Genomic DNA, 21,362 nt, shown 5'->3' with positions numbered 1-21,362 from the left:
AAGAGTGCTGCACGGGGGCACAGAACATACATGCAAGCCCAGACCTCACCCCCAGCACAAAGTGCACCCGGGCTAAGCCGTGTTCTGAGCAAAGACCATCTGAAAACCAACAAAAACTTTCCATCTGGGTCTTCACGGTGGTGGCAGAGGCCCAGGAGCTCCCAGGAACCCAGGGAAGACTTCCCTCTCCTCCTCCTCTTCCTCCTCCTCCTCTTCCCCCTCCTCCTCCTCTTCCTCCTCCTCCTCTTCCTCCTCCTCCTCTTCCTCCTCCTCCTCTTCCTCCTCTTCCTCCTCCTCCTCCTCTTCCTCCTCCTCCTCTTCTTCCTCCTCCTCTTCCTCCTCCTCCCCCCTTCTTCTGCTCCCCCTCCTCCTTCTCCTCCTCCTCCTCTTCTTCCTCCTCCTCTTCCTCCTCCTCCCCCCTTCTTCTGCTCCCCCTCCTCCTCTTCCTCCTCCTCCTCTTCCTCCTCCTTCTCCTCCTCCTCTTCCTCCCCCTCCTCTTCCTCCTCTTTCTCCTCCTCCCCTTCTCCTCCTCCCCTTCTCCTCCTCTTCCTCCCCCTCCTCTTCCTCCTCCTCCTCTTCCTCCTCCTCCTCCTCTTCCTCCTCCTCTTCCTCCTCTTCCTCCTCCTCCCCCTCCTCTTCCTCCTCCTCCTCTTCCTCCTCCTCCCCCTCCTCTTCCTCCTCCTTCTCTTCCTCCTCTTGCCCTTGTGATCCTATACAGGCTGCATGACCTCTCTGGACGTCCGTGTCCTCCATGCTGAAAAGAGACAGCCCCCACCTCTGGGGTTGATGCTGCAGAATCATGGCCCTGGGACCCGGGAGGTGGCACAGCGGTAGAGCACAGGACTTGCAGGCATGAGGTCCTGAGTTCAAGCCCCAGCACCCCATGTGCCAGAGTGACATGTAGTTCTCTCTCTCCCCCTCCCCCTCTCCCTCTCCCTCTCTTTCTCTCTCTCTAGTTAATACATAAATTGATCTTTTTTTATTATTATTTAAGAAACCATATTCTTTGCTGACCACAATGCTCTAACCCTTGCAAAAAGCTGGGTTCCCCCCTCCCTCCCCCCAGACCCCCAGACCCCCAGACACAGCCACTCTTCAGCTGTTATGTCTCCCCACTTTACTTTTTAAAAAATTTTAACAGTTAATCACTATTAAAAATTTTTTATTTTTAATAGTGATTAACAAGATTGTAAGATAACAGGGGTACAATTCTATACAGTCCCCGCCACCAGAGGTCTGTGCCCCCTCCCCTCCACTGGAAACTCCCCTGTTCTTTATCCCTCTGGGAATATGGACCCAAATTCTTTATGGGGAGCAGCAGGTGGGAGGTCTGGCTTCTGTCATTGCTTCTCCACTGGACATGGGTGTTGGCAGGTGGACCCACACCCCCAGCCTGTGTCTGTCTGTCCCTAGTGGGGCAGGGCTCTGGGGAGGGGAGGCTCCAGGACACATGGGGAAGGTCGTCTGCCCAGGGAAGTCAGGTTGGCGACATGGCAGCATCTGCAATTTGGTGGCTGAAAGGCAGGAAGATATGTAGCAGGACCAAATGATTAATAAACAGGAACGCCAAGTCCCCACTTTTTCATCTGGCTCCCAGCCTTCACCCAGCTCTGCAGCAGCAGGTTGCAGTGTGGGAGGGGCCCTGCAGCATGGCCCTTGCTGCTCAGAAGTCTGGAGGAGCCAGGAGTCACGCCTCTTCTTCCAGAATCCGGAAGCAGCCAGGAAGTGGAGTCTTCTCAGAGCCTGCAGGAGGAGCACAGCCCTGCCCACCTAAGATCAGGGGATCTTAGCCCTGGGAAACCCCCAAGCAATTCGCAGCCTCGGCCTCCAGCCACCACTGGGGAGCACCCTCAAGGGGAAGGGGGACTTAAGGAGTGATGGAGAGGCGCTGTGGTGCCTCCCCTTCTCTCTCCCTCTCTGTATCCTGAGCTATAATCCTGGTGACACATGAATACATCTGTGTTAAAGCACCGTGTGTAGTTCCCTCTGTGTCTGTGTCCGGGTCTCTGAAAAAGCAGCCTAGAACAATAAAATTATAAAAAGTGGTGCTGGGGAAAGGGCACTGTGGTGATTAACTTCTGGGGTGATTTCTCAGCTCAGGCTGTCTGTCCTCAGCTGACCTTCCCACCATGCTCACACCCTGTGGAGTTTAAAGAGCGCCCAGGATGGAGAGGCGGTCCTTGCCACAGAAGGCGCGGGGAGGCAGGGAGCATCCATACACAAAGGAAGGGATTCGGATCCCTACCTCACACCATACCCAGAAGCTAACTCAACATGTGCCCCACACACCTCAGCATGAGTTGAAACTACACACCCCTTACAATCTAGGAGTAAATCCTACGGTGTTGACTTTGGCTAAATCTCCTTAGCACAGACTCCAAGCGATGAAGTCGACACAGTGAATGTGATCGGAAGTGAAGCCTTTTTTTGTTGCCCTTGAGAGAACAGAAGATGTGCGCAGATGTGTCTGGTAAGGGACTTGTGCCAAGAATACAGGAAGGATTCTTTCAATGTGGCCGTGAAAATACACAAGTGGAAGTCGGGCGGTACTGCAGCGGGTTAAGCGCAGGTGGTGCAAAGCACGAGGACCGGCGTTAAGGATCCCAGTTCGAGCCCCCGGCTCCCCACCTGCAGGGGAGTCACTTCACAAGCAGTGAAGCAGGTCTGCAGGTGTCTGTCTTTCTCTCCCCCTCCCTGTCTTCCCCTCCTCTCTCCATTTCTCTCTGTCCTATCCAACAACGACGACATCAACAACAATAATAATAACTACAACAATAAAACAACAAGGGAAACAAAAGGGAATAAATTAATATTAAAAAGGGGGCAGGGGTAGATAACATAAGGGTTATGCAAACAGTTTGTCATGCCTGAGGCTTCGAAGTCCCAGGTTCAATCCCCTGTACCACCATAAACCAGAGCTGATCAGTGCTCTGGTAAAAAAAAAAAAAAAAGGAAAGAAAGAAAAGAAGAGAAAAAAAAGGGAGTCGGGCTGTAGCACAGCGGGTTAAGCGCACGTGGCGCAAAGCCCAAGGACCAGCTTAAGGATCTCAGTTTGAGCCCCCGGCTCCCCGCCTGCAGGGGAGTCACTTCACAAGCGGTGAAGCAGGTCTGCAGGTGTCTGTCTGTCTCTCCCCCTCTCTGTCTTCCCCTCCTCTCTCCATTTCTCTCTGTCCTATCTAACAACGATGACATCAATAACAACAATAATAGCTACAACAATAATAACTACAACAACAATAAAAAAACAAGGGCAACAAAAGGGAAAATAAATAGGTAAATATAAAATAAAAAGCCACACAGGTTTACAAAGGTGGGCCAAGGAGCCAAGTAAACACTTCTCCAGGGAAACTAAACAGCAAGATGCACTTTATTATTATTTTTTTAAATATATTTTTATTTCCTTTTGTTGCCCTTGTTTTTTTTATTGTTGTTGTAGTTATTATTATTGTTGTTGTTGATGTGGTTGTTATTGGATAGAACAGAGAGAAATGGAGAGAGGAGGGGATGACAGAGAGGGGGAGAGAAAGACACCTGCAGACCTGCTTCACCGCCCGTGAAGCAACTCCCCTGCAGGTGGGGAGCCGGGGGCTGGAACCCGGATCCTTACGCCGGTTCTTGCGCTTTGCGCCACCTGCGCTTAACCCACTGCGCCACCACCCGACTCCCTGCCCTTGTTGTTTTAAGATGCACTTTAAAAGGTGCTCAAGATCAGAGTCATCGGGGAAATAGGAAGCCCACAAGCTGCTACTGCACACACCTGCTAGGATGGCTTACATAAAGACAAGTTCTGTCTGAAGGACCGAGGTTCAAGTCCCTGGTCCCCACCCACAGGAGGAAAACTTTAAGAGCAGCGAAGCAGTGCTGCAGGTGTCTCTCTGTCTCTTCCCCTTCTCTATCATCCCCTTCCCTCTCAATTTCTGACTCTCTGTATCCAATAAAGATAATACCAAAAAAAATTAAAAACCTTAAAAATAATAATAAAAGAAGTACTGTCTGGGTGGAGGAGTCAGAATCCTTCTGTGTGTCTGGATGGACTATATAATGGCACATATGTTTTGGAAAAGTCAGTGACCTAAAAGACTCCGGGGTTGGTGCGTGAGGGGGAGAATACAGATCCAAAAAGGATGACAGAGGGCCTAGTGGGGGTTGTATTGTTCTGTGGAAAACTGGGAAATGATTTGCATGTACAAACGATTGTATTTACTGTCGAATTTAAAACAGTAATTCCCCAATAGAGAAATAAAAATAAATAAATAAGAAGTCCGTGACCATACAGCCCAGTATTTTCACAACAAAATACTAAACATATTCCCCGAGGGACATTAAACACAAAAGTCCGGGCGGGGGAGACAGCATAATGGTTATGCAAACAGGTTCTCATGCCTGAGGCTCCTAAATCCCAGGTTCAGTCCCCCGCACCACTGTAAACCAGAGCTGAGCAGTGCGCTGGTGTTTCTCTGTGTGTGTGTGTCTCTCTCTTCATCTGTCTAAAAAAATAATAAAGGGAGTCAGGCTGTAGCGCAGTGGGTTAAGCGCAGGTGGCGCAAAGCACAAGGACCGGCATAAGGATCCCGGTTCGAACCCCGGCTCCCCACCTGCAGGGGAGTCATTTCACAGGCGGTGAAGCAGGTCTGCAGGTGTCTGTCTTTCTCTCCTCCTCTCTGTCTTCCCCTCCTCTCTCCATTTCTCTCTGTCCTATCCAACAACGACGACAACAATAATAATAACTACAACAATAAAAAACAAGGGCAACAAAAGGGAATAAATAAATAAATTTTTAAAATAATAATAATAATAAAATAAAAATTAAAAAAACAACACAAAAGTCCCACAAAACCCGCACAGAATTAGTCATAGCAACTTCATTCATTAATAGCCCCCAAGTGGGAACAACCCAGACAGGTATTAGTGGATAATGACATCAACAAAATGTGGTGGGTCCAGGCGCTGGGATGTTACCGGGAGGGGAGGAGTGACATGCTGACACCACTGCAGCGGGCAGGAACCTTAGGCATCTTAGTGTGTTTAGTGAAAAGACCCACAAAAAGATGTGTCTGTGTCTGGGAGGGGACAGAGCAGCAGACCTGCTGCTAGATTTAGAGAGGAGGTCTCCTGGGGGCGGGCCGGGGCGGGGCGAGGGAGTGCAGTGAACGAGGGTGCTGCTTCCTGTGACTCTACTGCGTGCCAGGACCCGGGTTTGAGCCCCTGGGCACCACACGGAAGACGCACCACGCAAAGGGGACTTACACAAGCAGTGGGGCAGAGCTGTGCTGACCCTCCTCCTCCCGCTCCTCCTCCTCTTCCTCCTCTCCCTTCTCCTCCTCCTCCTCCTTCCCCTCCTTTCTCCTCTTTCTCCTCCTCCCCTTCCTTCCCTTTCTCTTTCTCCTCTTCCTCCTCCTCCTCCTCCTCTTCCTCCTCCTTCTCCTCTTCCTCCTTCTCCTCTTTCTCCTCCTCCCCTTCCTCCTCCTCCTCTTCCTCCTCCTTCTCCTCTTTCTCCTCCTCCCCTTCCTCCTCCTCCTCTTCCTCCTCCTTCTCCTCTTCCTCCTTCTCCTCTTTCTCCTCCTCCCCTTCCTCCTCCTCTTCCTCCTCTTCCTCTCCCACCCCTTCCTCTTCCTCCTCCTCTTCCTCCTCCCCCTCCTCCTCTTCCTCCTCCTCCTTAGTCTCTCCACCAGACAGGGAGTCATTCAGGCATTAATCCCTAGTGAAGTCCTGGGAGCAAGGGAAAAAAATTAAAATTAAAAAGTCAAAGGGAGGAACTGGGTGGCGGCCACCTGGTTGAGAGCACACACGTTGCCACAGGGAAAGACCCAGGTTCAGATCCCAGTTGCCATCTGCAGCGGGGAAGCTTCTCTTTCTCTATCTCCCCCTTCCTTGCCTTATTTCTCTCTGGCTCTACCCAATAAATAATAAATAAAACTTTTAAATAAAAGGGCCTGAAAATAGCTCACTTGGATAGTGTGCTGCTTTGCCGTGTCTGCGACTCAGGTTGAAGGCGTGTCCTGGCCTCCCCCACCCTCTGTCCCTACCTAGTGAAAAATAAAAACTGTTCAAAAAGAAAAGAAAGTGGGCATCCAAAGAACAGAATAAGAGGAACAGGCGGTGGTGCACTGGGTTAAGCATACACAGTATAAAGCTCAAGGGCCACGTAAGGATCCGGGTTCAAGACCCTGGGACCCCACCTGCAAGGGGGTCGCTTCACAAGCAGTGAAGTAGGTCTGCAGCTTGCTCTCTCTCTCTCTCTCTCTCTCTCTCTCCCCATCTCCCCTCCTCTCTCAATTTCTCTCTGTCCTGTCCAAGACAATGGGAAAAAATGGTCTCCACAAGCAGTGGGTCTGTAGTGCCAGCTGAGCCCCAGTGACAACCCTGGAGGCAGAAAAGAAAAGAAAAAGGAAACAGAATAAGATAGTGTGCGTCTGGGACTAGGAGGTGGCACACCCAGGTGGACACACACATTGCCGTGTGCCAGGACCGGGGTTCAAGCCTCTGGTCCCCACCTGCAGGGGGGAAGCTTTACAGCAGTGAAATAGGGCTGCAGGTGTCTCTCTCCTTCTCTATCTCCCTTCCCTACCAATTTCTATATCCAATAAATAAGTAATATATATATATATATATATATTTAAAAAAAAAAGACAGTATGAGGCTGAGAGGGCCAAGGGGCACAGGCAGCTTAGAGGAGGAGCCTGGGCTCCTAGTGGACAGGGAAGTACCAGCGACAGGGCAGGTGCCATCTCTGTGCTGAAGGGTCGCTGGGCTCTGTCTGTGGGCCGGCAAGGAGCTTGGCGGGAGGCTTGCAGTTGGGGGGCAGCAGCAGGAGAGCTGTGGGGCTGGGGCAGCTGGATTAGGGGTAGGGTCCCCAGCTAGGGGTCTGCCTGGAGAGGAGTCCTGAGCCCAGCCAGAGTTTCCCAATTCCATCCTTCCCTGAGGGACTTGAAGCCTCTATGAGGACAACAGAAAAATCTGATCTTGGGCTTCCTCTCCGAGCTTTCCCTCCCGGGTCTCCCCAGGAGAGGCAAAGTGGGGCCCTTGCGACCACCCCGACTTCCTCCTGGCTCTCCCCCTCCCCCTCCGAGAGGCTCTGCGTCTGGGGTGGACCCAGTCATGTGCCCAGAGCATGTGTGCCTGTCACCACCCCACTGAATGAGCCCGGTATCCAGGCCTGAGGAGTATGGGGTGACACTTGGCCTCCCTCCCTGTTGTCCCAGGAGGAGCTAGTGAGCTGGTCCGAGCTCTGACGCCCAAGGCTGGGTCTGGGCGACTGGAACCCGGGGTGATGGCAGGGGCAGGTCCTGGTCCCCTCGGCCGCCCGGGTCACCTGCAGTTCTGGGCACTCGCCGCTCACTGCCAGGCCTTGCCACCACCGTCCCTCCCAGCCGTCCTGCCGCCTCGTCTGTCCATCGGATTAATATCTGGATATTAAGTAAACAATAAATTAGCAAGACTACAAGAAAATTTTACAGCCCTTTGCATTTGGCAATCATTGGGTGTTAATTAGAAATTCATTACAATTAAAACCCTGCCTAAACAGGGCCTGCGCGCCTTAATTACATCTGATTTTTAATTCAGAATACGTGTTTACACAGCAAGAGCTACGTACCCCGTGATTATCCCCAATCCTCTTTATACTGTACTAATTATGTAAATTAAACCCAATTAACTGACGAAAACTGCCGTTAATTCAACTGGTAAAAGATACGTACTCTCAAAGAAACCAGCCCCAGGCCCAGCCCCAATCCGGAGTGGGTGCCGGGTGCCAGGCGGTGTAGACGCGACACCCGGGTCGGTCGCCGAGGCAACCCGGACTGGGGGGGGGGGGGCGGAGGGAGCGGGCTGGGGGCGTCTCTATCCCGAGTCCCCGCCCTGCGACCTCTGGCGACCCCACCCCCATGAAGAAGGAGGTTCAGACTGAGCAGCTCCTGAGCAGCTCCTGGTCCAGCGACACCCAGAGACGCCCCTCCCTCCCCGCACCCCAAGGAGGACCCCAGCCTCACCTGAGCAGGTGACCCGCAGTGCCAGGCCTGTTTGCAAACCCGCCTGGCGCCTCTGCCGGCTACGCTCTGTTTAGCTGGTCACCAAGATGAGCCCGCCCCCACCGTGTGCCAAGCAAGGCACTTGGGGACCTGGGGGCACCTCGTACCTTACTGACCCCAACCACCTCCGCAAGATGGTCTCTCTCCACTGCTTAGAGAGTAGTTGATTCCCACCGTCACCACCCCTGCTTTTTTATTTTTCCTTATTTTAGTACGAAAGAAAGACACCCAGGACACTGCTCAGGCATGGAGATCCAGGCTGGGCACTCTATGTCTGCAAACCCTGGGCTCTGCTGCTAGGCTACCACCCCACTCTTGACCCTCAGTGTCTGGCCTGTAAAGTGGGAATCAGTGGGGGAGGGAGTAGCATGCCTGGTTAAGCACACAGATTCCCAGGCACAAGGACCTGGGTTTGAGTCCCTGCTCCCCCCCTGCAGGGGGCTGCTTCCTGAGTGCTGAAGCAGGTTTGCAGATGTCTCTCTAGGTCTGGTCTCCCTCTCTAGTGCTCCTCCCTTCTCAATTTCTGTCTGTCCTGTCCAAATAATAGAAAAAAAGAAAAGAAAAGAAAAAAAGGAAGAAATGGCCGCTGGAGCAGTGGATTTGAATGCAGGCACCAAACCCAGCAATAAACCTGGTGTCAATAAATAAAATAAATATTTTTTAAAAGTAAAAACTGGGAACAAGTGGCCAGGCGGGACTTATTCCTCCAGCTGGCATCTGAGCTCTTCTTACAAACTGCAAGACTGAGGTGCCATTAACCAAGCGTGGCCCCCAAGACCTCCTCTCTAGAAGTCACTGTCCCCTCCACAGCCTCCCCCCAACACCCCTCACCCCATCTTCTGCAGGCCTCCAGCCCAACTGCCACCCTGGCCAGATGAGGGCCTGAGCAGCCAGTGCAGGGAGCTTTTGGTGCGGCCCTGCCGTGGACACTGGCAACACCTAAACACTGGCCCCTGAGGTCTTGATGGTTCTTACCATGCAGCAGGCCCTGCACAAAGGGGGTCCCCACCCCCCGCCCCCACCTCAGGAGGCCTCCAGGCTCTGCAATCGTTGTCACCAAACTAAATTCTGAGACACCTCTCAAAAAAAAAAAAATCATTAGGAGACTAAGAATAATTACCAAACAAGACTGTAATTATGGGGTGGGGGTGGGATGAGAGAGGGGCATCTAGGTGGGGGCTAGAGATGTTTCCTGGACCAAGCTAGGCAGTAGGTTCCTGCTTTTCTCTGAGGGCTCAGGTGGAGAGGGTCAGAGTGTGGGGGGGAGGGCCCCCCAATGGAAGGGCAGGGACACAGAGAGAGAAAAGGGAGCAAAATGTGTCTTGGGGAAAACAGAGAAAAGGCAAGATCATCAGAGAGGAAGAGGGGGAGAGAGAGGGTCTGGGCCTAGCAAGAGCTCTGGAAGAGATCCCCAAGAGTAGCAGAACTTGGGACTAGTTCTCCAGGCCTTGGAAAACATTTTGGTCGAGGGGGTGGATGGCACTAGACCCCAGGACAACACCCCTCCCCCAACCCCCAGCTGGGTCCTGGCTTCTTCCAGGTCCAGCCCTGGGGCCCCTGGGAGCCTAAGGGGGGGTGGAGAGGGGGAGCGAAGGGGAGTGCTCGCACCCGGGTGAGGGCAGCGCAGGGAGGGCGGTGGAGGCGCCGCTGGCCATCCAAGATTGATGGCCAGGCCGGGGTTCCAAGGACGAGTAGAGCCTGGCGCCCAGGCCACCGCGGGCCGCTGCCGAGGCCCTGTGCCCCCAGTCCGTGCGGCCCGCCGTGCCCCGGGCCATCCACGCCATTATTAACTTCTGTTTGATTAGGGTGATTGTTCAAACTTGGGCAGGACAGTATGATTAATTACAGTTTAATTAACGTGTCCATTAAGGACACTTAATGCCACGGGGTGGGGGGTGCGCCTGGGTGCAGGGAGAGGGAGGGGTGAGTGTTAGCTCCAAGGTTCCGGAGACCGAGATGGAGAGAGAACACGGGCCCTACTGGGGGGGGGGGGGATTGTGTGTATGGAGGGCAGAGGGGGAGTCAGTGAAGACAGACAGTGAGGAGAGAAGGGACTGAGAGAAAGGGGGGCTCTGGGAAGAAAGAAGGTAGAAGGATGTCTCTGACGTCCAGAGGCTAGACCCCCACGACAGGGAAACTGAGTCAGCAGGCTGCACAAGCTGGAGGAGCCGCTCCCAGGTACCTCCCTGCCTGGGGTGGCTGGGGTCCCGGTTGGGGGTAACTTAGCCCAGCGTCCGCCCCCCCAGTCCTGGAATAGTCGATCCAAGTCAGGGGCGGTGGGGCAGTTGGTTCTGCCTCTTCCCGGCTGCCACCCCTGGGCCCCCACCCTCATGTTGGTGACCCTCGGGCAGAAGCCCGTCCCTGCCCCGGGCTTCCTCCTACGCCTGGGTCGGCCGCCTTCCCTACCTGGCCTTGGCCGGACGCTCCTGGCCTCTTGGCGCGCTGGCTGGACCCTCCCCACCGCGCGGTTTCCGTCCAACTTGGAGGCCCTGCGTCCTTCCTCTCACCCGCCACTCTGGCGAGAGCGGGGCGCAGGTGCGGGGCGCCGGGCGCAGGTGCGCGGCTGCTTACCTGGGGCGCTCAGGCCTGGGGGGCTGCCGGGAGGCAGCGGACCCTGGGAGAGCCGAGTGGCTGTGCGGGCGGTGGGTGTGGCGCCCCGGCTCACAGCTGTCAGGCGAGTCCAACCCCCGAGCCGCGTTCCGGCCTAGCCATGGAGCAGTGAGCTTGGGGCCTCGGCCTCGGCTCCGGGCCACGCCGGGAGCCTCGGGGGCAGGAGCGCAGCGCTCGGGTCCCCACGCCCCCCCGGCCCCGGCCCCGCGTCTCGGCTCCGCGTCCTGCATCCCCAGCCCCCGCCCCTGTCCCCACGCCCCCGGCCCAGCTCGGAGACCCCCGGCCCCGCGCCCTCCGTCCCACGCCCCCGGGCTGAGCCCCGCGCCCCCGTCCCACCTCCCCGCGTCCCCACGACCCCAGCTCCGCGCCCGCGGCCCCGCACCCCCAGCTCGGTGCCCACGAAACCGCGCCCCCCCAACCCCGCGCCCCGGGCCTTGCCTTCCCGGCCCGGCGTCCCCCGCACCGCGCCCCCCGGCCCCGCGCTCAAAGCCAAGAGCTGGAGCGGCCGGCGGGAGGGGGGCGGGGGCGCGGTGCGGGGGGCCGGGAACGCGGCTGTGCGCGCGCGCGGGGAGGGGCCGCGCCGTCACCCCGAGAGCCCGCATCCCCACTCGGCCAGCGCCGCACCGCCGCTCCGCCCGCCCGCCCGCTCCCGCCGCCGCCGCCGCCGCCGCACGGTGAGTCCCTGCCGCCCGGCCCCGCGCCCTGCGCCGCGGTCCTTCTCTTCCTCCGGGGCCCCGCGCTGGTCGCTTCACGCCCGGACCCTCAGACTCCGCGGGAGCACCCCGCCGGCCCGGCTCCGGCCCCGCACCTGGTCTGAAAACCCGCCTCCTTCCTTCGGGTCCCCCAGCTCCTGTCTCGGGGGTCCGGAGTCCCCTCCTCTCACGCGGGGACCCCAGACCCCGGCTTCCGGAGGACGCGCTCCCTTCACTGCAAGCGGGCCAGGCGCGGATTTCGGGGAACCGAGAGAAAGGCAGAGCCGCCGCCTCCCGAGCCGCCGCGGCGCGGGGCCACCTCCACCGCCCCCCACCCCCCACCCCCGAGGCCGGGCCGGGAGCCTGGGGGCTGGCCTCCCGGTGACCCCGCAGCGGGCGCCCGGGACAGTGCTCTGTGCCCCTACAATGTCGTGCGGGACTTGATCGCCCGGGAGCGTCAACTAGTTGGAATTCGAGCCGAGCGGAGCCCAGCCGGCGGATACACAGACCCCGGGATCGGGGACAGATGGGCGACAGGCAGTGGGCTGAGAGACTGGCAGCTCGGGGACAGATGAGAGCCACAGCCCGGGGACCCGCGGGCGGGAGGAGGGAGCGGGACGGAGAGAGAGAGAGGGAGGCCCTCACGGAGGACGGTCGCGACTCGGGGCTGGACCCCGTGGGCTGGGAGCTGGCCGCCCTCCGAGCAGGGACCTTCCTGGGGGAGCCTCCGGGCCTGGGCTGCCCCTCCACTGGGGCGCGGACAGGATCCGCCTGCGACACGTGGCCAGCCGGCCGCTCCACCTCCGGGCTGCGCCTCGGTGTCTAGGGCCTCCGGCTGTCCATGTCCATGTCCTCGGGCGCGCAGCCTGGACCAGCGCTGAGGAGGGACAGCCTGTGACCGTGGCGGCGGCTCAGGACCGCTACCCAAACTGCCGCCGCCCCCCCCCCCACTCCAGCGGAGCACAGCTCGGACAGAGGCCCTGAGCCCCAGAGCCCGGGAGCCAGGAAGGGACGAGTGTGGGAAGTAGGGAGAGTTGAGGAAGAGTTGAGGGGCGAGCAGTTGCTCGCGAAGGAGAAAGTGTCTTCCAGAAACTTGGAGAGGCTCTGGGCCGCCGGCCCCCGCTAGACCTGAGCTCCAGGCTGCGCGACCCAGCGCGGGGAGCTTCCCGTGGGGCCCGGGCTCGGTGGGCGCAGCGGCGGCGGGGCGCCAGGCACAGGGGAGAGGCGGGCACCCGGCGGGGGTGCTCGGGCTCAGCACCTCGGACAGCGCTGCTCCCCCTCGCCGCGCCCCGCCCCCTGCAGCCTGCCCCCGCCCCAGCTGCAGCCCCTGCCCGCACCCCGCCCGCCCGCGTGCGTGCGTGCACTGCCGAGCCCGCGGCCAGTCGGCCCCCAAGTCCGGACTTCAGGACCCCGGCGGGCAGGGCGGGCCGATAGGGTGGCCGAAGGCGTCCGGCTCCCGGGATCCCTCTCCGGCCCCCGCCCCTCTCCTCCCCCCACTCTCCGCTCGGGCCATGGCTCTGATGTGTGGCCTCCAGCAAGTCCCTCTCCATCTCTGGGCAGCCGGGCACTGCTGAGGTCCCTCCCCTCCTCACCCCGCGCCCCCGCCCCCTTCACCCCGCGCTGCTGACAGCAGCCGGACGCCAGAGGATGGCGGGTGCTGAGCGCTGTGCTTGTGTCCTTGCAGGAGCGCCGGCATGGAGGCGCTGGGCACGCAGCTGGGCCCGGCCGGCGAGGGCAGTGCGTCCCCCGGCGCCAAGCAGGAGCTGCAGCCCTACCCGGGCGCCGGCGCGCTCAAGCCCAACCAGGTCGGCGAGACGTCGCTGTACGGGGTGCCCATCGTGTCGCTGGTCATCGACGGGCAGGAGCGCCTGTGCCTGGCGCAGATCTCCAACACGCTGCTCAAGAACTTCAGCTACAACGAGATCCACAACCGCCGCGTGGCGCTGGGCATCACGTGCGTGCAGTGCACCCCCGTGCAGCTGGAGATCCTGCGGCGGGCCGGGGCCATGCCCATCTCGTCCCGGCGCTGCGGGATGATCACCAAGCGCGAGGCCGAGCGCCTGTGCAAGTCGTTCCTGGGCGAGCACAAGCCGCCCAAGCTGCCGGAGAACTTCGCCTTCGACGTGGCGCACGAGTGCGCCTGGGGCTCGCGGGGCAGCTTCATCCCCGCGCGCTACAACAGCTCCCGCGCCAAGTGCATCAAGTGCGGCTACTGCAGCCTCTACTTCTCGCCCAACAAGTTCATCTTCCACTCCCACCGCACGCCCGACGCCAAGTACACGCAGCCCGACGCGGCCAACTTCAACTCGTGGCGCCGCCACCTCAAGCTCAGCGACAAGTCGGCCACCGACGAGCTGAGCCACGCGTGGGAGGACGTCAAGGCCATGTTCAACGGGGGCACCCGCAAGCGGACCTTCTCGCTGCAGGCAGCCGGCGGCGCCGGGGGCAAGGGCGGCGCGGGGGCGGCGGGCGCCCCCGGGTGCGGCGGCGCGGACCTGGGTCCCCCCGGGCCGCCCCCGCCGCCGCACAAGAGCCTCCGCTGCGCCGACGACGAGCCGCCCGGGCCGCCCCCGCCGCCGCCGCCGCCCCCGCCGCGCGCCCTGGGCCTAGCCGGCGCGGGGGCCCCCGCGGGCCCCGGGGGTGCGGGCGGCGCGGGGGTGCGCAGCTACCCGCTCATCCCGGTGCCCAGCAAGGGCTTCGGCCTCCTGCAGAAGCTGCCGCCGCCGCTCTTCCCGCACCCTTACGGCTTCCCCGCCGCCTTCGGGCTTTGCGCCAAGAAGGACGAGGCGCTGCTGGGCGACCCCAAGGGCGCGGCGGGCGCGGCGGGCGCGGCGGGCACCGGCGGCGGCACCGGCGGGGGCGGCGGACACCTGCCCGCGGGCCCCGGGCCCGGGCCGGCCGGCGGGGCCATGTTCTGGGGCGCCCCGCCGCCCGGGGCCGCCAAGGATGCGGTGGCCGCCGTGTACCCGCCGTTCCCGGTGTTCTGGCCGGCGGCGGGCAGCCTCCCGGTGCCGCCCTACCCCGCGGCGCAGAGCCAGGCCAAGGCGGTGGCGGCGGCCGTGGCGGCGGCGGCCGTGGCGGCGGCGGCGGCCGGGGGCCCCGAGGCGCTGGACGGGCCGGACGCGGCCCCCGAGGCTGCGGGCGCGGAGGAGCGGTGTCCGAGCGCGCGGTCCCGGGGGCCCCTGGACGACGACGGCGCGGACGAGGCGCTGCCCCCGCCGCTGGCCCCGCTGCCGCCGCCGCCGCCGCCGCCCGCCGCCCGCAAGGGTCCCTACGTGTCGGCCTTCCGGCCGGTGGTCAAGGACGCCGAGAGCATCGCCAAGCTGTACGGGGGCGCCCGCGACGCCTACGGCCCACCGCGGGCGGCGGGCGGCTACACCAGCCCGGACTTCCTGAGCGAGGGCAGCTCCAGCTACCGCTCCGCCTCTCCGGACGCGGACACGGCCGAGGAGCCCGAGGTGGACGTGGAGTCCAACCGCTTCCCCGACGACGGCGGCGCCCCGGACCGGGCCGAGCCCGCCGGCCCCGACGCTGACCCGGCCGCGGGCGCCCCGCTCGCCGACGGAGCCCCGGACTCGCCCGCCGGCGGCAGCCCGCGCCCCCTGCGCCGCCCCGCGCCGGCCTTCGGGGAGCTGGCGGCCGAGAGGAGCCCCCCGGGGGGCGGCGGCTTCGAGCTGGGGGGGCCCACGCCAGCCAAGGTGAGCCGGGGACCCCCGCGCCGCCTCCCCCAAAATAATACACAGGCGGGGCGCCCCGGGGACCCAGTGCGGCCCGGCGGGCGGGGCGGGGGCTTGGCCTGTCTGGGGGGAGGCTCGCTCCTGGGGTGCCGCCGGGGGCTTCGGAGGACCCGGGGGCTCGGGCCTGAGAAGGCGCCGGACGGGAGCAGCGGGGAGGGGCGGAAGGACAGGACTGGCCGCGGCGCTGGAGGTGGAGGGGAGGGAGGCTTCCGGAGAAGCGCCCCTGCCGGGCCGAGCCCCCACCCCGGCCCTGGAGCCCCAGCGGACGGAGCCCGAGGCCTGGGGTCCCCTGACCACCCTCCAGCCCCAGCCCCAGCCCCAGCGCGGCCTGCGGATTGGGGGTCGCCGATGAGGAGGGATCCCGGGCAGGGGGCGGCTCTCTGGTTGGGGCGCCCACACCTGTGTTTCCGTTCCGTTCGTGTCATTGAAACACGGATCCCTGGCTGGTGCTGAAGGCTGGCTTGTTTGTTGGCGGGATGTGTGTGCATGGAGGCTGGTCCCCCGAAGATGCGGGGTGGGCGGGGGGGGGGGGGGGGGCGGCTCTCGGCCTGGGCGCTGCTTTGTGTCCTGGGTCCTTTGCTGCCGGGTCGCCCCAGGGCGGGACCCCCGGCCCCCTCCCCTGCCCCCAGCGCCCCCCTAACCGCCGGGTCTCTCAGCCGCCGCAGGTGTACGGGCCCCAGCGGGACGAGCACGGGAAGAGCGCGGCGCTGGGGCCCGCGGCCTCCTACCTCTGCAGCCCCGAGGCCCACGGTAACCCGGACCCGCCCAGATGGCCCTGGGGACTGGGGGGGGGGGTGGGGTGGGTGCGAGGACGACCAGAGAGTGAAAGCAAGCGGCTCTTCCCAAAGCAAAATAAAATAAGAAAAACGAAAGCTAAAAAGAGAGGAAGAAAAAGCAAGAAAAATAAAGAGAAAGAACGAGAGAGAAAGAAAGAGAACGAGGGGGAGAGAGAGAAAGCCAGATTGCTGGCAGCCTTTGGCGATTTAGGGACAAGCCACCCTCCGGCCAGCAGCAGGGTCACCACAGAGCCGCCAGCCGGTCCCCCATCTCCTCAGCCAGGGTGTGAAGTCGCCGGATCTCCAGCGGCCTAACCATGCGGGTAGGGGTGCACTCAGCAGCAGGCCAGGGCACCCCCAAACCACTGGGACGGCAGCCGCTTAGGCAGGGAAGGAGGGCTCTCTGCATGTGGGGGCGCGGAGAGCACAGCTCCTGCCCTGGAGAGGTTGAGGGGCTCAGCAGCCGACCAGACCAGGTGGGGAGGGTGTCCCCAAAACCCCCCGCACAGGCTAAGGGCTGCCGCTGCGCTCCACCTCGCCTGCCCCAGAATCCAGAGATGTAGGTCGCTGGTCCCCGGTGATCTGGGCTGCTCAGTTCAGCTAGCTTGTTCTTGTCTTTTTATTGTTTGTGTGTGGGGGGTGCGGGGGATGGTGGTGGTGAAGGGGGACAGCTAGTGCAAGCAAAATGAGGTGCACAGTCCGGCAGCCTCGGCTGAAGCACCTTCTCTGGGCTGAGCCTCCAGACCAGACCCCTCGACAGCTTCAGGGATCCTAGTCTCTGCGCTGAGCCTCCTGTGTTGCCTTTAAGAGCCAGACAAGGACGACAATCACTCAGCGGCGGAAGACCTGGAAGCCAGGAAAGGCTACCCAGACCAAAGGAGCCTATCCCAGCCCAGCCCCGCCAACACTGACCGAGGTGAGCCTGGGGACCCTCCTGGGTCTCGCTGGCTGGTGGGGTGTCAGCACTAGGGCGCTTTCCTAGGAGGTACACTTTAACCCCAGGAGGGAGGGGGCAGACTGGGTTTTCCTGCCTTTTTCCCCTTGTTGGATTTGGGGGTTCCCCCTTCCCATGAGGTGCAAGTCCACTAAAAGGTCTGAGTACCTGTCACCCACATAAGACAGTGGGCAGAGGGCCCTTGCTGCCCTCAGGTATCCTGGCCTCTAGTATGTGACCCTAAAATGTGGCTGTAGCCCTAATATAACGGCTTGGAAGGTGATCTGATGTGGGTGACCCCACAGAGTCTTGGTGACCCTCTCCTCTAAGGGCCGGGGGTCTGGACTAGGTGCCTGACTTAGCTCAGTTTCAGAGAAGACCCCCCTTCCCCTCCCAAGGCGTCTCTCAGGACAGAATCCCTCTTTCCTGCCCTTGCACCCCAGGAGAAGATGGACTCACTCTGGATGTCACCGGCACGCAGCTGGTGGAGAAGGATCTGGAGAACCTGGCCAGAGGTGGGGCTGCACCTGTGTGTGTGTGTTGGGGGGGGGTGCCTGCTGAGGGAGAGGGGCTCTACTGTAGGCTGAGGAGCTGGGCCTTTGGGTGGGTCCCTGGCCCTGAGTGGCCCAGGCTCCGTGGGAAACAGGCCCTTCTGAATACACAGCACAGGGAAGTGTTGGGGGAGTGTCTGTCTGAGAGGTTTGTTTACCCTCCCTGGACTTGGGGTGCAGCCCCTGCCCCCACCTGCCATGCAGTGGCTGCTTAGTCTGTAGGAGGGGCTGGCTGGCAGCAGACCCCACTCGCCTCCTGTCTGGGGGGGGGTTGCCCTAACCCCTGCTGGGTGGGGTGTTCTCAGAGGTGCTTTGACTTAAATGGGCTCCAGAAATGCTTTGCTCAGGGAACTCCCCCATTGCTGTCACCCCACTGGGGCTGGTTTCTGAGGGCAGTCATAGATAGGGCTTTTTAAACTTGGATGCTCTCTCCCCCCCCCCAAAAAAAAAGTCAAGTAACAACAACAACCAAAAAATAGCCGCATGGGTGGTCTTGAATTTTTCAACTCCTTCAAATGAGGGCATGATACTTCTAAAGTTTATGGGCAGAATCCTCTGTGCTCAGTATGGAGGCTTCTAGCATGGTTTTGGGGTCCAGGAGCTCTGAAGTTGTGAGCAAATGGTTGTGAGTCTGTGTATTTCCCCCCCCCCCTCTCTCTCTCTCTAGATATATATATTCCCTTTTGTTGCCTTTGTTGTTTTATTGTTGTAGTTATTATTGTTGTAGTTGTTGATGTCTGTCGTTGTTGTTGGATAGGACAGAGAGAAGTGGAGAGAGGAGGGGAAGACAGAGAGGGAGAGAGGGGGAGAGAAAGACAGACACCTGCAGACCTGCTTCACCTTCTGTGAAGCGACTCCCCTGCAGGTGCGCTACTGCCCGACTCCACTGCGCCCAAGTCTGTGTATTTCTTAAGGACTTATTTTTTATGGGGGGGGGGCGGAGAGGAAGAGGACCAGAGCACTATTCAGCCGTGGCCTAAGGCGGTGCCAGGGATTGAACCTACAGCCTCTGAGGCACACACCCAGAGCCTTCTTATGCTGGACTGTGTCACCCCTTTCCCCTGGGGATTTGGCTGTTTGTTCTGTGTGATAGCAGGAGAGAGGGGGTGCGGCTGGGCCCTAGGGGTCTTTAAGGTTTTGTGACAGGTGTCACCGGCCCCCTGCCCGCTTACCTCCCGCCAGCCTGGGGGTGAGGGCCCTCTCCCAGCCCTGCTGTGTCTTCCCATGCAAACAGGGAGGGGGAGTCTGGGTGCTGGTGCTGGTTCCTGGGCCCTGGGGCTGTGGACCTGGGCCCTGCACCCACCCTCCCGTGACCCCCACTCGCACCCCTTGGCAGAGGAGTTGCAGAAGCTGGTCCTGGAGCAGGTGGAGCTTCGCAAGAAGCTGGAACGGGAATTCCAGAGCCTCAAAGGTACTTCCTGCTGGCACCCTGGCCAGCCAGGAGCTTTGGGGCTGGGGGGCTTCCTCTCCCTTCTGGGGGTCCTGACATGGATGGGCCTCACCCATCACTCTGTGCAGATAATTTCCAGGACCAGATGAAGAGGGAGCTGGCATATCGGGAAGAGATGGTCCAGCAGCTGCAGATTGTGCGAGGTAAAGGGGGACAGGCAGACATGGGGCTCAGCCCCCCCCCCCCAGGCTTGGCTGTCCTGGATTCCCACGGAGGCCGTCTCATGATTCTTTTTTTGTATTTAATATCCTCCCTGAGCTCCGCTCAGCCCCTGCGTGGCAGGCGTGCCCTGCAAACGGCTTGCAGGCATCATTACGTGTGGAGTGATTGAACTTCTTAGCGCCGCAATTTCCAGGGTTTCTAAATTAAAAATCGAGGCGTAAAATTACCTGGGAAGTAATGCCCAAGTTTGCTTTAATTTTGGTGAGATCTGCCTGCCTCCCTGCTCGGAGGAGCCAGGCTATATCCTGCCTCCGCCAGGCTGCACCCATGCCCCCCCACCCGTCCCCCCCACACCCACTTCCGCTAGGTGCTGAGCTCTGGGAGGGGGCGAGGCCGGGCTGGAGGGCACCCTCTCGGCTCATGCAGCCCTGCCCTCGGCCTGCAGACACGCTGTGTAACGAGCTGGACCAGGAGCGGAAGGCCCGCTACGCCATCCAGCAGAAGCTGAAAGGTGTGTGGCCCGGCCTGGGGACAGAGAGTCTGTGGGGGGAGTGACGGGACAGAGCGAGTAAGTGAGTGAGTGAATGAGGGAGAGAGCAGCCTACAAGGGCTACAACAGAGGAGGGAGGGATTTATTATTGTTATTATTATTATTACTAATAATGATAATAAGAGAGAGAGAGAAGAAGACAGAGAAAGACAAGAGCCCTGCTCAGCTCTGGCTGATGGTGGTGCTGGGGATTGAACCTGGGTCCTCAGAGCCTCAGGCAGGAGAGTCTTTTGCAAAACCACTATTATTATTATTACCATTACTATTATCACTATCATTATTATTTTTCCCCAGAGCCCTGCTCAGCTCTGGCTGATGGTGGTGCTGGGGATTGAACCTGGGACCCCAGAGTTTCAAACAGGAGAATCTTTTGCAAAACCATTGTACATCTCTGCAGTTATTATTATTATTATTATTATTATTAATTTTCCCCAGAGCCCTGCTCAGCTCTGGCTGATGGTGGTGCTGGGGATTGAACCTGGGACCCCAGAGTTTCAAACAGGAGAATCTTTTGCAAAACCATTGTGCATCTCTGCAGTTATTATTATTATTTTTATTATTATTATTATTATTATTATTAATTTTCCCCAGAGCCCTGCTCAGCTCTGGCTGATGGTGGTGCTGGGGATTGAACCTGGGACCTTAGAGCCTCAAGCAGGGAGAGTCTTTTGCAGAACCCCTGTGCTGTCTCCCCAGCCCTGGGGGTTGCTTTTGATAGGAGATGATTCTAGAAGGTGGCCAGGCTGGATGAAAGGCCACCCAGGAGGGAATTCACCAGAGGCTCCATATCTGGTCTCTCTTACTCTGCCTCAGTTTCTCCTTCTGTACATCAGCTCCCTGGGTGACTGGGTCCCTGACCACCTGCAGCCCCCTCCACTGCCAGACCTGCGCATCCCATCTCTAGAGGATGCCTGGGGGTGGCCGTGGGGACCCTGGGGGACCCAGGATGGAAGGGGTCTCACCAGGCTCCCTCTCTGCAGAAGCCCACGACGCCCTGCACCATTTCTCCTGCAAGATGCTCACGCCGCGGCATTGCACGGGCAACTGCTCCTTCAAGCCCCCGCTGCTGCCCTAGTTCCCCAGCGCCCCCCAGCGCTGTGCTCTCAAGCCGTGCTCCTCCGCATGGGGTCCCAGCCAGGAACAAGCCATTGGGCCCCCAGCGATGTGAATAATGACTCTGCACTGACCCCCGGGGTCGGGGCCTGGCCGTCCCCACCCAGGTCACCTCCCTTCTGGGGTCACCCCGAGTTCCTTTCTGAGTGTAAATAGCAGCCTCCTCACAGTCGAGCTCGGGGCGGCAGACTTCAGGGGGTTCCATGGGCCGAGGGGGTAAGAAAGAGGACGGGAGGGGGGCTCCCCCAGCCTGGGCCCCCCCCTTGTGAGTACACCGGCCGAGGCCGTGCCCTCCCACCCCTCCACTGCCACACCTGGTTCCCGTGACAACGTGGCAATGGGCACCCTTGTGCTGGGGGCGGCTCCTGGCCTGGACCCCCCAACCCAGTCCTGGTTTTGTTTGTTTTGTTTTGTTTTGGGCTTTGCTTTCGCCTTCCTGGCTTTGTTTCTTTGTGAACTCCTGATGTCACAGCACTTTAAAAAGAAAAAAAAAAAAAAAAAAGGGCGACCACGGACTAGGACCACGGACTAGGACTCAAGGCGGCATGGAGACCACCCGGAGCCTGTTTGGGGACACCACCCTGTATCTGTGACTTTTGTTTGGGTTTTAATAATAAAAAAAGAAAAGCTCTGTCACTCGCCTGATCTTCAAGGTGGGGGTGTGGCAGTTGTAGGGACAGTTTGGGGTTCAGGGCTGGCCCCCCCCCACACACACACACACACACACACACGAGGGTAGCAGCCACTGTGGCCCACTGCC

The 21,362-nt window shown here is 60.2% G+C and overlaps 1 protein-coding gene across 4 annotated transcripts; it reads left to right on the top strand.

Moving 5' to 3' along the window:
- Window positions 1-13,017: 13,017 nt before the first annotated feature.
- SKOR1 (SKI family transcriptional corepressor 1) lies at window positions 13,018-21,222 on the top strand. Of its 4 annotated transcripts, none has more exons than XM_060175636.1 (8): window positions 13,018-15,027; window positions 15,723-15,816; window positions 16,651-16,758; window positions 17,220-17,291; window positions 18,664-18,738; window positions 18,846-18,920; window positions 19,385-19,450; window positions 20,470-21,222. In XM_060175636.1, exons 1-8 carry the CDS (start codon window positions 13,024-13,026, stop codon window positions 20,562-20,564), a joined length of 2,589 nt encoding a protein of 862 aa, XP_060031619.1. In that variant the 5' UTR covers window positions 13,018-13,023; the 3' UTR covers window positions 20,565-21,222. The 4 variants fall into 4 exon arrangements, with proteins under 4 accessions (XP_060031619.1, XP_060031618.1, XP_060031616.1 ...); XM_060175635.1 differs by having other exon boundaries at window positions 17,175-17,291; XM_060175633.1 differs by lacking the exon at window positions 20,470-21,222 and adding an exon at window positions 20,303-20,447 and having other exon boundaries at window positions 13,019-15,027; window positions 17,175-17,291.
- The last annotated feature ends 140 nt before the right edge of the window (window positions 21,223-21,362 follow it).

Source organism: Erinaceus europaeus, chromosome 16, assembly GCF_950295315.1.
Source record: "Erinaceus europaeus chromosome 16, mEriEur2.1, whole genome shotgun sequence".
Classification (NCBI taxonomy): Eukaryota; Metazoa; Chordata; class Mammalia; order Eulipotyphla; family Erinaceidae; genus Erinaceus; species Erinaceus europaeus.
The sequence above is the reverse complement of the archived record's forward strand: the minus strand, read 5'-3'. Positions and strand labels throughout refer to the sequence as shown.

What these genes read in the sequence shown, in the direction of transcription:
- SKOR1 (XM_060175635.1), top strand. Translation starts at nt 13,024, where the DNA reads ATGGAGGCGCTGGGCACGCAGCTGGGCCCGGCCGGCGAGGGCAGTGCG. An exon ending in CCCCGCCAACACTGACCGAG is followed by an intron (nt 16,759 to 17,174) that starts GTGAGCCTGGGG and finishes TCCCCTCCCAAG; the next exon opens with GCGTCTCTCAGGACAGAATC. An exon ending in GCAGCTGCAGATTGTGCGAG is followed by an intron (nt 18,921 to 19,384) that starts GTAAAGGGGGAC and finishes CTCGGCCTGCAG; the next exon opens with ACACGCTGTGTAACGAGCTG.